Genomic DNA, 16,200 nt, shown 5'->3' on the forward strand with positions numbered 1-16,200 from the left:
GACAACTGGAGCAGGTGGAGCCACAAGGGCAGCAGGTGGACATGGAGCGACAACTGGAGCAGGTGGAGGGACAAGGGCAGCAGGTGGACATGGAGTGACAACTGGAGCAGGTGGACATGGGCGACAACTGGAGCAGGTGGAGGGAGCAGGTGGGGCTGGGCGGGGCGACAACTGGAGCTGGTGGAGCCACAAGGGCAGCAGGTGGACATGGGCGACAACTGGGCAGGTGGAGCCACAAGGTCGCAGGTGGAGCCACAAGGTCAGCAGGTGGACATGGGTGACAGCTGGAGCAGGTGGACATGGGCGACAGCTGGAGCAGGTGGAGCCACAAGGGTGGACATGGGTGACAACTGGTGGGGACAACTGGAGCAGGTGGAGGGACAAGTGGAGCAGGTGGGGGGCGTGGAGCAGGTGGCCACAAGGGCAGGTGGACATGGAGCCACAATGGAGCAGGTGGACATGGAGCGACCGGTTCAGGGTGGACATGGGTGGAGTGGGTGGAGGGACAAGTGGAGCAGGTGGACGTGGAGCGACACCTGGAGCAGGTGGAGCCACAAGGGCAGCAGGTGGACGTGGAGCGACAACTGGACCAGGTGGAGGGAAAACACCTTGATTATGGATATCTCATTATCATTATTTATTAATACATGACTTATATTGCAGTGGGAACAAGACACATGCCAGAAAGAAAGAAACTACAGCAAAGTAAGTTTAAATTATTCCTGTTTGTTAACATTACAGCACAGACCTATGATTTAACAATCATTTAACAACATTTAACAAAAGCCACCTCCTCCCCAGCTCTTCCTTTGCATTTTGTTCTGACTTACCAGTGTCATTGGTGCTTGCTCTGCTCTTGGGGTCTTGCTGACTCAGGTCCCAGAAAAGTGCCTTGCCGCCAAAATTACATTTTGTAATTGTAATCAAGTTTCTTGAACTGCATGTAATCACAGGGGTTGATGCTTTCATCATTTTTCTCAGGTTATTTGCCAAATATTTGTAAGTTTTTATGAGAAATGATTTTTAACTGAAAACACAGGAATTTTACCAAATAATGTTTGTAGCTGTGAGATATTGATAAAATGCTAAGCATTATATTCTTGCTTGCATACCATTCAAGTCTTCACATTTGTATTTTTCTGTAATCCTAATCTAAACATCATCCCAGCATTTCGAGTTTGCCTTGGACTTCGGATTCCTGCCTGCCCCTTGTTGGATTTCGTGATTCAGAGGGGCGGTAACGTATTGTGTCACTTCCTGTGCTTCCACTGGTGTTCCGCTGTGTGTCTCCTGCGCTCTCTGGAGTTTTATATCTACTGGAACTATCGTTTCACTGAACAAACACTCGTTTTATTACTAATACTAGTACTAAGACTAATACTTTCACCCGCTACTTTTTCGTAAACTCTATCGTTTACGTAGATCACATACGGTGTTTCTTTCTAGCTAACTTTGCTAGCGTAAAGTTAGCTTAGCAGCGATGGCTTCTCTCTCTCCCTCTCCTTCTCCTGCTCTGTCCTGTGTTGTGTGCCACATGTTTAGTTACTCCTCTGCCTCCTTTAGTGATAAAAGTACTTGTAAAAAATGTAGCTTGCTGGCTAGGGTGGAGGCGAGGCTTAGTGAAGTAGAAACCCGGCTCCGCACCATAGAAGCTAAATCAGTTAGCCAGTCCCCTCTAGTCGGTGCGGACCACATAGCATTAGCTCCCCCAGCAGCTCCCGTGCAGCCGGGAGACAAACAGGGCAGCTGGGTGACTGTCCGCAGTAAGAGGCGTAGTGTTAAGCCTAAGAGTCCTGTCCACCACCAACCTGTTCACACCTCAAACAAGTTTTCCCCTCTCAGCACCACACAGACTGAGAAACCAACTCTGGTAATTGGTGACTCCATCCTGAGGAACGTGAAAATAGCGACGCCAGCGACCACAGTCAGGTGTTTTCCCGGGGCCAGAGCGGGCGACATAGAGTCTTATCTGAAACTGCTGGCTACAGATAATCGTAAATTCAGTAAAGTTATTATTCACGTCGGCAGTAATGACACCCGATTACGCCAATCGGAGGTCACTAAAGTTAATGTTAAATCTGTGTGTAGGTATGCACAATCTATGTCTGACAGCGTAATCTTCTCTGGTCCTTTGCCTAATGTAACCAGTGATGACATTTATAGCCGCATGTCGTCATTCAATCGCTGGCTGTCGAGGTGGTGTCCAGAAAACAACATTGGGTTTTTAGATAACTGGCAAAACTTCTGGGGGAAACCTGGTCTCATGAGGAGAGACGGCGTCCATCCCACTTTGGATGGAGCAGCTCTCTTATCTAGCAGCTTAGGGCATTTTATTAGAAACCCATGACAATCCAGAGTTGAGACCAGGACACAGAGTTGCAGTCTTTCATGCTTCTCTGTGCTTCTTTTCGAGCAGTCACCTATTAAAAACCCCATAGAGACTGTGTCTGCCCCTCGACCTACTAAAGTAAAAACTAAAGTAAATAAAGTAAATAAACCAATAACAAACAGAAGAGGAGTTAGACATTCTAACTTAATAAAGATTAATACCAACAATAAAATAGAGTCAAATAATACCACTTTCAAATGTGGACTATTAAATATAAGGTCTCTCTCCTCAAAATCTGTTTTAATAAATGATCTTATCTCCGACAATTGTATTGATTTATTCTGTGTAACTGAAACTTGGTTACATGAAGACGATTACGTCAGTCTAAATGAATCAACTCCACCCACTCATGCTAATACCCATATTCCTAGAAGCTCAGGCCGAGGAGGAGGAGTAGCAGCCATTTTTAATACTAGATTATTAATCAATCCCAAGCCCAAACCAGGATATTCATCGTTCGAAAGCCTTATTCTTAATCTATCTTATCCTAGTTGTAAATCACAGAAACCAATTATAATAGTCACAGTTTATCGTCCACCTGCACCTTATTCAGAGTTTCTATCAGAGTTCTCTGAGTTCTTATCTGAGTTGGTGCTTAAAACAGATCAAATCATAATTGTAGGGGATTTCAACATCCATGTAGATGTTGACCGTGATAGTCTTAGCTGCGCATTTAACTCGCTGTTTGAATCAATAGGTTTTATTCAACACGTTAATAAACCAACTCATTGCCTTAATCACACCCTCGACCTTGTTTTAACTTATGGTATTGATATTGATAACTTAAACATAGTTCCTCAAAACCCTCTCCTTACTGATCATTATTTACTCACATTTAATTGTTCAATAATGAACTACAATAACATAAATAAGAAATACAGCTACAGCCGGTGCCTGTCTGATAATAATATTAATACATTCAAAGAGACAGTGCAACCTTTATTTAACTCGGTGCCATATGTCAGTACATCTGAAGGTACCTTTTGTGATTTTACTCCCGCCCTCATAGATAACCTTGTTGATAGTACAGCAGCCTCACTGCGTACTACATTAGACTGTGTTGCCCCTCTGAAAAAGAAAGTGGTGAATCAGATGAGACGAGCACCATGGTTTAACTCCAATACTCGTGCTCTTAAACAGACGTTACGTAGATTAGAAAGAAAATGGCGTTCCAGTAACCTAGAGGAACTTCATATAGCCTGGAAAGATGGTTTTGTAGCTTACAAAAAAGCCCTACACAAAGCTAGAGTTGCCTATTATTCTTCTCTAATTGAAGAAAATAAGAATAATCATAGATTTCTTTTCAGCACTGTAGCCAGGCTGACACAGAGCCACAGCTCCACTGAACCATCTATTCCTTTAACACTGAGCAGTGATGACTTTATGAACTTTTTTGTGAATAAAATAACATCAATTAGAGAAAAAATTGATCATTTCCTCCCTCATATTGGGACTGACTCACCTTCTAGCACAAAAGCTTTAGAAGCACCAGGTGCACAGTTAGACAGTTTCTCCCCTATAGATCTCCCTGAGTTAACATCATTAGTTTCATCATCTAAGCCATCAACCTGTCAGTTAGATCCTATCCCCACCAAACTGTTTAAAGATGTGTTTCCTTTAATTAACAACTCTATATTAACTCAAATTAATCTATCCTTATTAACTGGATATGTGCCCCAAACGTTTAAAGTAGCAGTTATTAAACCCCTTCTAAAAAAAGCGACCCTTGACCCAGATATTTTAGCTAATTACCGACCGATATCTAATCTTCCCTTTGTCTCTAAAATCTTAGAAAAGGCTGTTGCCAATCAATTATGTGAATATCTGCGCATTAATGGCCTGTTTGAAGATTTTCAGTCAGGTTTTAGATTAAACCATAGCACAGAAACGGCACTAGTTAAAGTTAGTAATGATCTTCTCTTGGCGTCAGATAATGGTCTAGTTTCTTTACTTGTCCTGTTAGATCTTAGTGCTGCATTTGACACCATTGATCATGATATTCTACTGCAGAGATTGGAGCAGACGCTTGGTATCACAGGTGCTGCCCTCTGCTGGTTTAAATCATACTTATCTGATAGATTCCAGTTTGTTCACGTTAATGATAAAGCCTCATTACAAACACAAGTTAATTGTGGAGTTCCACAAGGCTCAGTGCTTGGGCCTATACTTTTTACCTTATATATGCTTCCTCTAGGGAACATTATTAGAAAGCATAACATACACTTTCATTGTTATGCAGATGACACACAGCTATATCTATCGATGAGGCCGGATGAAATAAATCAGGTTGTTCAACTCCAGGAATGTCTCAGAGACATTAAGTCCTGGATGACCTGTAACTTTCTACTTTTAAACTCAGATAAAACTGAGGTCATTATACTCGGCCCTAAACACCTCAGAGAAAAACTTTCTGCCCACATTGTCACTTTAGATGACATCACCCTGGCTTCCAGTTCCACTGTGAGGAACCTTGGAGTTACTTTTGACCAGGAAATGTCATTTGATTCACACATAAAACTAATTTCCAGAACAGCCTTCTTCCACCTGCGGAACATTATGAAAATTAGAAACATTCTGTCTTTACAGGATGCTGAAAAACTAGTTCATGCTTTTGTTACATCTAGATTAGATTACTGTAACTCCTTATTAGCAGGATGTTCTAACAAGTCTGTTAGAATCCTTCAGTTAATTCAAAATGCTGCAGCACGAGTTCTGACAGGAACTAGAAAGAGAGACCACATAACTCCAGTGTTAGCTTCTCTACACTGGCTCCCCATACAGTTTAGAATTAAATTTAAAATCCTCCTCCTCACGTACAAAGCACTTAATGGTCAGGCCCCTTCATACCTGAAAGACCTAGTCTTACCCTATCATCCTAATAGACCACTTAGGTCACAAAATACAGGTTTACTTGTGGTTCCCAGAGTCTGTAAGAGTAGAATGGGAGGCAGAGCCTTTAGCTACCAGGCTCCTCTCCTGTGGAACCAGCTTCCAATGATAGTTCGGGAGGCGGACACTCTCTCTGTATTTAAAGTTAAACTTAAAACTTTCCTTTTTGATAAAGCTTATAGTTAGAGCTGGTTCAGGGAAACCTAAACCATCTCTTAGTTATGCTGCTATAGAACTAAACTGCTGGGGGATTTTCCTGTGGTACACGCACATTCACTCTCTCACACTCAGCATTTGATTATGACTTTTTATATGTCATTAACCTTGTCTCTTTCTCTCCCTAGTTTGTGTCTTTCCTTCCTTCCCTCTCTCTCTCTCTGTATTCTCATCATGCAGGTTGCAGGATCAAGATCCAGTTTCCGAGGCTACGCTCATCGTCACCATTATTATTATTTTGTAAATTAAAAAGTCGATATCAGTAACTGAATAAATTTGTAACCTGATACAGTTGTTGTGTATCTGCTGCTGGTCTCCCTCTCTCTCTTCTGTCTCTCCCTCATCTCCCTCTTGTCCTTTCTCTCCCCCCATTTTCTGTCCCCCACCTCTCCACTATCCCCCATTTTTCCTTTCACCCCAACCGGTCGAGGCAGATGACCGCACATCTCTGAGCCTGGTTCTGTCAGAGATTTCTTCCTGTTAAGAGGGAGTTTTTTCTCTCCACTGATGCCTAGTGCTTGCTCATTGTGTGAACTGTTGGGGGTCTCTGCTCTCTTTGATGTTGTCTATGTACAGTGCCTTGAGATAATGTATGTTATGATTTGGCGCTATACAAATAAAATTGAATTGAATTGAATTGAATTGAATTGAATTTTTATGTTCACAGATTGCTCTTATCATGCTCGTCTTCCCCCATAAGAAGAGTAAAGAGAGAGTGAGAAAGGTTAGACTGGGTAGACACAGACACCCATGTAAATGATCTTACTCTGGTGCAATTAATTGTAATTGTGTACTGTACCTGCAAAAACAAGCAGTGCTTATTTGTTGAAATTCCACACAGTGCACTGTCAATTTTAGAAACGTCCTTGTGTGTATCGTCTGTAGAGTCTTTCTGAATCACAGATTAAAACATATCATTATGAAACAATGTAATTATCAAAAATGTCCCAATGGACCAACAAAACAGATAATAGCTGATTCCTAAAATTGGGATTAATGTCTTTTTAGAAAATTATTTCTTTTTTGTTGTTCTTTAATGTCTTTATAGGGCAAAGCAGAGATATTGGTGGAGTGGGAGCCCTGTCCAGTTTGGTATGTATGTTTCTTAATCTCTTCCTCTATAGGCCTCTGCATTAACCTTAACTTAGTTTATTAGTACTTCATTATGTACTCTGTTGCTTAGAATTATTTCTTTATTCAAAATAGCAGTGGTCGTTCATTAGTCAAAAAGAAATAGTTATGAGTAGAAATACCAAGGATTTTCATAGTTGAATCTGATTCATCAGATTTTTTCTTTAGTCGACTAATCGTTGAATGACGTTGTTTTTTTTTCTGTCATTGACTCATGGGTGTCTTTTTCCACTCCAGAGATAAGAACTAAAACACCCAAATAAACAAATGTAATTCTTCAGTTGGTATAACTTTACAATAACAGGACATACTCCATCAATCCTTCTCCTAATCTCACTCATTAGGCTGTGTACATGAGTGCAGGCGAGGGAGGAAGAGCGGTATTATGACAACGCGGAGGGACAAGTGTGCTGTTGGTGGCTGCACAGTGGAGCACAGTGTTTTACAGAGGATTTTATATATGAAGCTAATGTGCCGGATAAAGTCAGCAAACGTGTGTTCGCACCACTTCACATCAGACTGCGGCCAGCGGTCGCCGTATTTAGTCAGCGACGTACAAACACACACATTGTTAAGAAAAGGTCACATAGAGGTCATAACTGACCATTCTGACACTTCCTAATTAAACATATTTGTTCAGTACGTCCTCCATGACCGGAGCACAGACTCAGTCTGATACAGTCACATACAGCAGCTGTTTATGCAGCGATCAGCGATGATGATTGATGACTTAGATGATGAAACTAATGATGTTAACTCAGGGAGATCTACAGTTGAGAAACTGTCTAACTGTGCACCTGGTGCTTCTAAAGCTCTTGTGCTAGAAGATGAGTCAGTCCCAATATGAGGGAGGAGATGATCCATTTTTTCTCTAATTGATGTTATTTTATTCACAAAGACGTTGATAAAGTCATCACTGCTCAGTGTTAAAGGAATAGATGGTTCAGTGGAGCTGTGGCTCTGTGTCAGCCTGGCTACAGTGCTGAAAAAAAATCTATGATTATTCTTATTTTCTTCAATTAGAGAAGAATAATAGGCAACTCTAGCTTTGTGTAGGGCTTTTTTGTAAGCTACAAAACCATCTTTCCAGGCTATATGAAGTTCCTCTAGGTTACTGGAACGCCATTTTCTTTCTAATCTACGTAACGTCTGTTTAAGAGCACGAGTATTGGAGTTAAACCATGGTGCTCGTCTCATCTGATTCACCACTTTCTTTTTCAGAGGGGCAACACAGTCTAATGTAGTACGCAGTGAGGCTGCTGTACTATCAACAAGGTTATCTATGAGGGCGGGAGTAAAATCACAAAAGGTACCTTCAGATGTACTGACATATGGCACCGAGTTAAATAAAGGTTGCACTGTCTCTTTGAATGTATTCATATTATTATCAGACAGTATTTCTTATTTATGTTATTGTAGTTCATTATTGTTCAATTAAATGTGAGTAAATAATGATCAGTAAGGAGAGGGTTTTGAGGAACTATGTTTAAGTTATCAATATCAATACCATAAGTTAAAACAAGGTCGAGGGTGTGATTAAGGCAATGAGTTGGTTCATTAACGTGTTGAATAAAACCTATTGATTCCAACATCCCCTACAATTATGATTTGATCGGTTTTAAGCACCAACTCAGATAAGAACTCAGAGAACTCTGATAGGAACTCTGAATAAGGTGCAGGTGGACGATAAACTGTGACTATTATAATTGGTTTCTGTGATTTACAACTAGGATGAGATAGATTTAGAATAAGGCTTTCGAACGATGAATATCCTGGTTTGGGCTTGGGATTGATTAATAATCTAGTATTAAAAATGGCTGCTACTCCTCCTCCTCAGCCTGAGCTTCTAGGAATATGGGTACTAGCATGAGTGGGTGGAGTTGATTCATTTAGACTGACGTAATCTTCTTCATGTAACCAAGTTTCAGTTACACAGAATAAATCAATACAATTGTCAGAGATAAGATCATTTATTAAAACAGATTTTGAGGAGAGAGACCTTATATTTAATAGTCCACATTTGAAAGTGGTATTATTTGACTCTATTTTATTGTTAGTATTAATCTTTATTAAGTTAGAATGTCTAACTCCTCTTCTGTTTGTTATTGATTTATTTACTTTATTTACTTTAATAGGTGACTGCTCGAAAAGAAGCACAGAGAAGCATGAAAGACTGCAACTCTGTGTCCTGGTCTCAACTCTGGATTGTCATGGGTTTCTAATAAAATGCCCTAAGCTGCTAGATAAGAGAGCTGCTCCATCCAAAGTGGGATGGACACCGTCTCTCCTCATGAGACCAGGTTTCCCCCAGAAGTTTTGCCAGTTATCTAAAAACCCAATGTTGTTTTCTGGACACCACCTCGACAGCCAGCGATTGAATGACGACATGCGGCTATACATGTCATCACTGGTTACATTGGGCAAAGGACCAGAGAAGATTACGTTGTCAGACATAGATTGTGCGTACCTACACACAGACTTAACATTAACTTTAGTGACCTCCGATTGGCGTAATCGGGTGTCATTACTGCCGACGTGAATAATAACTTTACTGAATTTCTCCACCCTAGCCAGCAAGCTACATTTTTTACAAGTACTTTTATCACTAAAGGAGGCAGAGGAGTAACTAAACATGTGGCACACAACACAGGAGAGAGCAGGAGAAGGAGAGGGAGAGGGAGAAGCCATCGCTGCTAAGCTAACTTTACACTAGCAAAGAAAGAAACACCGTACGTGATCTACGTAAACGATAGAGTTTAAGCAAAAGTAGCGGGTGAAAGTATTAGTCTTAGTACTAGTATTAGTAATAAAACGAGTGTTTGTTCAGTTAATCGATCGTTACAGTAGATAGAAAACCACAAGAGAGCGCAGGAGACACACAGCGTAACACCAGTGGAAACACAGGAAGTGACACAATACGTTAATGCCCCGTCAGAGCCCCGTCCGTTCTCACACTCACACTCACTCTCTCACACTCACATTCACTCTCTCACATTTACTCTCATACTCACTTTCTCACACTCACTCTGTCACTCAAAGTTAATGACCTGAGATCATGTATGTGATGATTCGGTGCTATAGAAATAAAACTGAATTGAACTGAATCACAAATGGTAGGCCTGTTTCTCTGTTTCTATTTCAGTTATACATAAACCCATGACTTCCTCTTTTCTAAATGTGTGATTGTATGTGTCTCTTTTCTTTAAAAAGATTAAATAAATAAATAAACTTCATATCTATTTACACATATCTTTTGAATTTCATATTTTTTGGGCCACTGGTCTAATTAGAATAAAAATGTCTCTCGTGTGTCTTCACATGTCTTTGGTCCCTGGGATGTAGTGCTGGTGGGGTTCTAAAAGGCCTCAGAGGGAGTTTGTCATAGTTTCTTACAAACCACAAGTTACACATCTTTCATTTGAGTTCATCAGGCTCAACATACATGTAAATGATGTACAGTAAAGAGGAAGGAAGTTGGGAGTGTTTTACAGCTTGACTTCTATCCTCTGCTCACAGACTCGCTGTCTTCTCTACTGTATGTGACTGAAGTGACTTGTCTGTAGATTTGTTTTCCACGTGTTGAGTTCACGCACAGACGAGAGCAGCAGCGACGATGAGTTTAACGACAGCAGCCAGAGGATTAGTTCTCTTCCTTCTCACTGTGCCAGGTACTGTACATCCACCTTTATGTTGTCACTCTTTCACTAAGTTTAAGACATTTTCTATTATTGTCACTGCTGCGTTGACATAGCCTCTCTCTCTCTCTCTCTCTCTCTCTCTCTGATTTCATAGCTGAGATGTGGTGTCTGTGGACACTTTGATCTTGATACAGTATAAAGACACTAAACCTCATCATGTGCAAATGAAGAGCTGCAAATGTTTGTTTCAGTCAGTCAGTGCATTTATATGAATGTTAAAAGTCACATGACAGTCAGGACCAGTTGACTTTATTCTGGACATTCATTTGTTGTCTCAGTGTAAAAATAGTCGTCAATGAACGTGTGAAACTTTATTAAGGTTCATTGTCTGACGTCTGACCCTAATAGTCTTCAGTACATACAAGGTCGGCCATTTTATTTTTTTTACATGAAGAGAACATGGTGGGTGAGAGGTTGAAACTGGGGAGGAGGTGAGGGGTGGAGCTTACTGTGAGGTCAGAGACAGCAGTTTGCAGTGTGTAACATATGCTGTCCATTTATTTGATTTTCCTTTATTTAACCAGGTAAAAAAAACTCATAGAGATTTCAAACCTCTTTTTCAAGAGTGACCTGGCAGCACAGCAGAGTGTTACACCAAACACACAAGACACAGTAACGTATGATCACACACTACAGATTACACAGTGCAACCTCAGGAACCAGTTGAGCTTATATCTCTGTCTTTTATCATCAGAGCTGTAGCGTTCACACACAGGTCGACAGGCCAGAAAACGTAAAAGCCCAGTTCAGTTTTGACTCTCGGGACCTGCGTCTGTATGATGTCCTGAGAACACATGCTAATATCATAGTGTAAACACAAATATGTAGGCAGAAGTAAAGAATGGATTTATAAATAAGAGTCAACCAGTGAGAGAGTCTACAACACAGATTTCTGCGTTTACAGCTGTTGATGATGTTCACTCAGTGTGCACATGAACAAACACTAACAACAGCCAGGATGGCTTCATTCAATTCAATTTTATTTGTATAGCGCCAAATCATAACATACATGATCTCAGGTCTGTACATAGACAACATCAAGGAGAGCAGAGAAACACAACAGTTCACACAATGAGCAAACACTAGGCATCAGTGGAGAGAAAAAACTCCCTCTTAACAGAAGAAGAAATCTCTGACAGAACCAGGCTCAGAGATGTGCGGCCTCAACCGGTTGGGGTGAAAGGAAAATGGGGGACAGAAAGGGGGGAGAAAGGACAAGAGGGAGATGAGGTAGAGACAGAAGAGAGAGAGAGCGAGAGACCAGGAGCAGATACACAACAACTGTATCAAGTTACAAGTTTATACAGTCAATGATGACATGTTTATAGCAATACAATGTAATTTATGTAAGCAGCAACAGAGAGTGTGAAAATGATATCGACTTTTAATTATAGCACGATAATAATGGTGATGATATGTATACTATGGGTAGCCTCAAAAACTGGATCTGGATCCTGCAACCTGCAAGATGAGAATACAGAGAGAGATTTTTTAGATTTTTGAATCAACTTTTATTTTTCGTTCTCTTTTCAAAAATCATCTGAATGTAACATATATATGAACATTACACTCTAAAATAGATAAATAAATAGATAAAAATAAATAAAAACTTCACATCTCCCAACTGCAGTGTGTGGTTTTCCACTGAAGACAACGCCTGATTAAAACACCAAACCTGCTGGAAAGAGTCCAGATCTCCTGCTGCTTTGAAGTAGTTAAAATCAATGAGGAGTCTGGACTTCATCATATTAGTACACACAGTGACAGGTTCAACAATAAAACCATCCTCCACCTTTCTCCTTCGGCTAAAATACACCGCCATCTTGGCCTGCCCTAAAACAAAGTTTAAAAGCTGGCATTTGTCCTTGTGTTGGCGTGTGTATTTAAAACCCAGAATAAAAAGCTGCTTGGTAAAAACCTCTCCACATTTGGTAAAAACAGTTTGTAAAAACAGAAACAAGGGTAAAAGACGAAGACACTCATAAAAACAGTGAAACACAGTCTCTCTTTGGTCGCAGTAGGGGCACTTGTCCTCTACTGCCGGGTTTATTTTGGACACAAAGGAGTTCACTGCGACGACCCCATGGATGACTCTCCAGTGAAGGTCTGCATGTCTTTTTGAGAGTGGAGGTTTGTAGAAGGACCTCCACTCCGGTCTGGCTGCAGGAGCCATTTGCAGATATCTCCTCCATGGGGTGTCAGGTCTTTTGTCCAGTTTTGTCCGGTTTATTGCCTTCACCATCATTCTGTAAAATGTTTTTCCCATGGTACCATCCAGTGGTGCGAGGTATGTCTGTTCCATTAAAATCCCAGAGCAGTCTTTAAAATCCGATGCCAGGAAAACGGCAGGAAAGGGGTCATCATCCATCACTGTTTGATTAAAAGAGGAGTTTAAAAGCAGGCGGTCGTGTCCTGTGAGTCTCTGCTTCCAGTGTTCCAGGAGTTTCTGAGTGACCCTCACTGACGTTAGGCAGCGAGTCCAGAGGGGTCATCCATCCGGGGCCCAGTCAGTGCCACCACCTGTCCCAGTGTAACGATCCCCGCAGTCTGCAGCCTTGTGGTCAGACTCTGACCTGCCCAGCTGGGAAGGTCTTTTATAAACACTTTTATAAAAAGCAGGTAAAGGAGATGTGCTCATGTTTGGTATGTTCATTAAAAACAAATTCAAATCCTGACCAAGGCCTTTAAAACCCTGCAGAATGCAGTGGGACAGGGGTCTCCACAGAGTGTCCTTTGGCCCGGTCAGCAGTCTTTGAATAAACTGGAGGCGGAAAGCCGCGCTCCTGCTGGCCAGATGGACCAGGCCTTGCCCCCCCTCTTCTTTAGGTAAAAACAGGACACTCTGTGGGACCCAGTGCAACTTGTCCCAAATAAAATCAAGTAAAACAGACTGAATTTTTGACAGGAGAGAAACCGGAGGATCGATGCAGGCAAGCCGGTGCCACAGGGAGGACGAGACCAGGTTGTTTGCTATCAAGGTTCGGCCTCTATATGACATCTTCGGGTGTAGCCACCTCCACTTCTCCAGCCGACCCTTGACATGCTCTAGGACATAGTCCCAGTTCTTATTTTTATAGGTCTCATCCCCCAGGAAGACCCCAAGGTATCTGAGACCTCCCTTTTTCCACTGTAGGCCACCAGGCAGCCCCAACCGACCCCCCAGCTCCCCTCCAGCCATCAGAGCCTCGCTTTTCCCCCAGTTCACTCGAGCAGATGAAATAAAACCAAAGTCTTTCACAATGTTAGTTAAAATGTCAATATCTTTTTGTGATTTAACTAAAACAATGACATCATCTGCGTACACAGACAGTTTAAAAGACACGGGACACTGGGGGAAACACACACCTGTAAGCTTAGTTCTGAGTTTGTGGAGCAGAGGCTCGATGGCTATTGAATATAACATCCCAGAGAGAGAGCAGCCCTGCCTTACCCCTCTCTGGATCTCAAATGGTGCGCTCAGCCCGCCGTTAATTTTCAGAACGCTCGCAATGTCACTATAGAGAACCCGGACCATGGCTATGAAGCCAGGGCTGAACCCAAAAGCAGCCAGAGTCTGCCACAGGTATTGGTGTTCAACCCGGTCGAAAGCCTTTTCTTGGTCTATTGAAATCAGACCAGTCTCTATACCCAATGAACTGGAGAGCTCCAAGATATCTCGAATTAACGTGACGTTGTCACTGATGAGCCTGCCGGGCACACAGTAGGTCTGGTCAGGGTGGATGTTGGACGCCATCACCTCTCTCAGTCTAAGGGCCAGAGCTTTGGACAGGATCTTATAATCTGTGCACAGCAATGAGACCGGCCTCCAGTTTTTCAACTCTTGCAGGTCTCCCTTTTTTGGCAGCAGGGTTATTGCGGCCCCCCTGCAGCTCAGAGGCAGTCTGCTGGTCTTCAGGCTTATGTTAATTACCTCTAGTAGATCTGGTCCTAATGTGGACCAGAAAGACTTGTAAAAGTCTGCAGGAAGGCCGTCCATGCCAGGAGCTCTGCCACTCTCGGGCTCATAGTGGCAGTGTGGAGCTCCTGCAGTGTCATCTCTGCTGCCAGCTCGCTGTTGTCAGCCTCGCTGACCTGAGGGAGACCGCACAGGAAGCTACTGTGCACATCTGTATTATGTGTCCACTCACTCTTAAAAGTTTTCTGTAAAACTCGGCAGCATACTTCCTAATCTCAGACGAATCTGAGACTTGGGAGCCGCTACCCATTCGTAAAGAATGAATGGTCTTCCTTTGTCCATTTTTCCGCTCCAGCCCAAAGAAGAAGCGAGAGGGGGCGTCCATCTGTGTGATGTTCATGAACCTAGACCTGACCAGAGCCCCCTGTGCTGAGATGCCTAGCAGGTTGGCTATGGCCGATTTTTTTGACTTGAGGGAGTCTAAAAGCCCTCAATTTGCTGTGGATTCTGCTAAAGTCTGCAGCTCCACCACCTGCGACTCCAGATCTTTCATGGACCGGGTTAAGTCTGTATTGACACCACGAGTGAACTGTTGGCAGAGCTGCTTAACCTGGGTCTTGCCAAAGTCCCACCACTGTTGTATGTTAGTGAAGGCAGGCCTGCTCTCTCTGTGGGACTCCCAAAAAAACTTAAAAGTAGTTCTAAAAGCCTGGTCATCTAAAAGGGCCGTGTTAAAGTGCCAATAGGCGCTCTTTAAATAAATGTTTTTGATAATGATCACTAAAACCCACGGGCTGAATAAAACGTTAAAAATATTTAAATGGTGTTTAAAACAATAAAAGCGGTCCAGTCTGGCCAGAGATAAAACCCCCTCCCTGCTGTGGCTCCAGGTGTACTGTCTGTGCTGACTGTTAAAAACCCTCCACACATCACTCAGCTCTTGATTCTCCATCAGCTGTCTGAGTGTGTGAGATGAAGGAGGGTGTGGCTCAGGATGGTTCCTGTCTAGGGTTGGATCTTCTGTGCAGTTAAAATCCCGCCCTAAAAACATAAAACCATCATCCTCACAGTTCCTAACACAGTCACTTAAAATGTTTAAAAAAGCTTCCCTGTCCACTGTATTAGTGGGAGTGTAGACATTTAAAAACACCAGTTTAACATTTTCAAAGACAGTTTTGACTTTCAATAAAACCCCTGGAATTACTTCATCCACAGTAAAAGAAAAAGGTAAAAAGCTCTGAGCAAATAAAATCCCCACTCCTCCACTCAGACTGGACCTGTGGCTTAAAACCACCTCCCCTTTAAAAGCCCTTTTCCAGTCACTTTCGATGTCTACAGTGCTGTGGGTTTCTTGAACTAACATGACATCAAATCTTTTAGTCTCCATCAGTTTAAAAAGAGCGGCTCGTTTAAAATCAGACCTGGCCCCATTCAGGTTTAAGGTGCTGATGTTAAAATCACACATAGATAAAAAAAGAACAGCAGTAAAAAGAGCAGTCAATAGAAGGTAAAAACATCTAAAAAACATCATTATTCTTGATTTGGGTTTTCACCTTCAGTATTAACTATTTTAGTCTAAATATTTCCTGCTCTGTTAAAACCTCCTCCCCACAGCTCTTCCTGGTGAGCAGCCTGGCTGAATTAATAAATAATTGTAGGTCAGGAAAGAACTCACCTACATTAGGCAGCCTGGCTCCTTTAGTTTGCTCCAGGAAGGCTTTAATACTGTCTGGGGGGTATTTACCAGCTGTTCCAGCTGGGTCAGGAGAACATCGCTCTCTGACTCAGTGGACTCAGTCTGGGAGCTCGTTTTTTTTTACTTTACTGTTCTTTTTTCCGGATTCAAAGTTCTTTCTCTTCTGTGACATTTTGAGGAGATCATCATCAGACATATCCTCCTCCAGCCCGCCGCGCTCCGCCTTCCCTCGGGCAAGAGCGGATCAAATGCCCCTCGCCCCCACAACCAAAACATTTCATCGTTT

General features: G+C 42.2%; 1 protein-coding gene across 3 annotated transcripts in view; it reads left to right on the plus strand.

The window, feature by feature from the left end:
• Positions 1–10,140: 10,140 nt before the first annotated feature.
• The window catches only part of LOC122780326 (sialoadhesin-like), a 28,339-nt gene continuing 22,279 nt past the window's right edge, over positions 10,141–16,200 (plus strand). For all 3 annotated transcript variants that reach the window (XM_044043197.1, XM_044043198.1, XM_044043199.1), the window contains exon 1: positions 10,141–10,293. In XM_044043197.1, coding sequence (XP_043899132.1) covers positions 10,239–10,293 — 55 coding nt within the window. In that variant the 5' untranslated portion in view covers positions 10,141–10,238. The remainder of the gene's footprint in view (positions 10,294–16,200) is intronic.

The sequence above is a fragment of the Solea senegalensis genome, linkage group LG14 (assembly GCF_019176455.1).
Source record: "Solea senegalensis isolate Sse05_10M linkage group LG14, IFAPA_SoseM_1, whole genome shotgun sequence".
Classification (NCBI taxonomy): domain Eukaryota; kingdom Metazoa; phylum Chordata; class Actinopteri; order Pleuronectiformes; family Soleidae; genus Solea; species Solea senegalensis.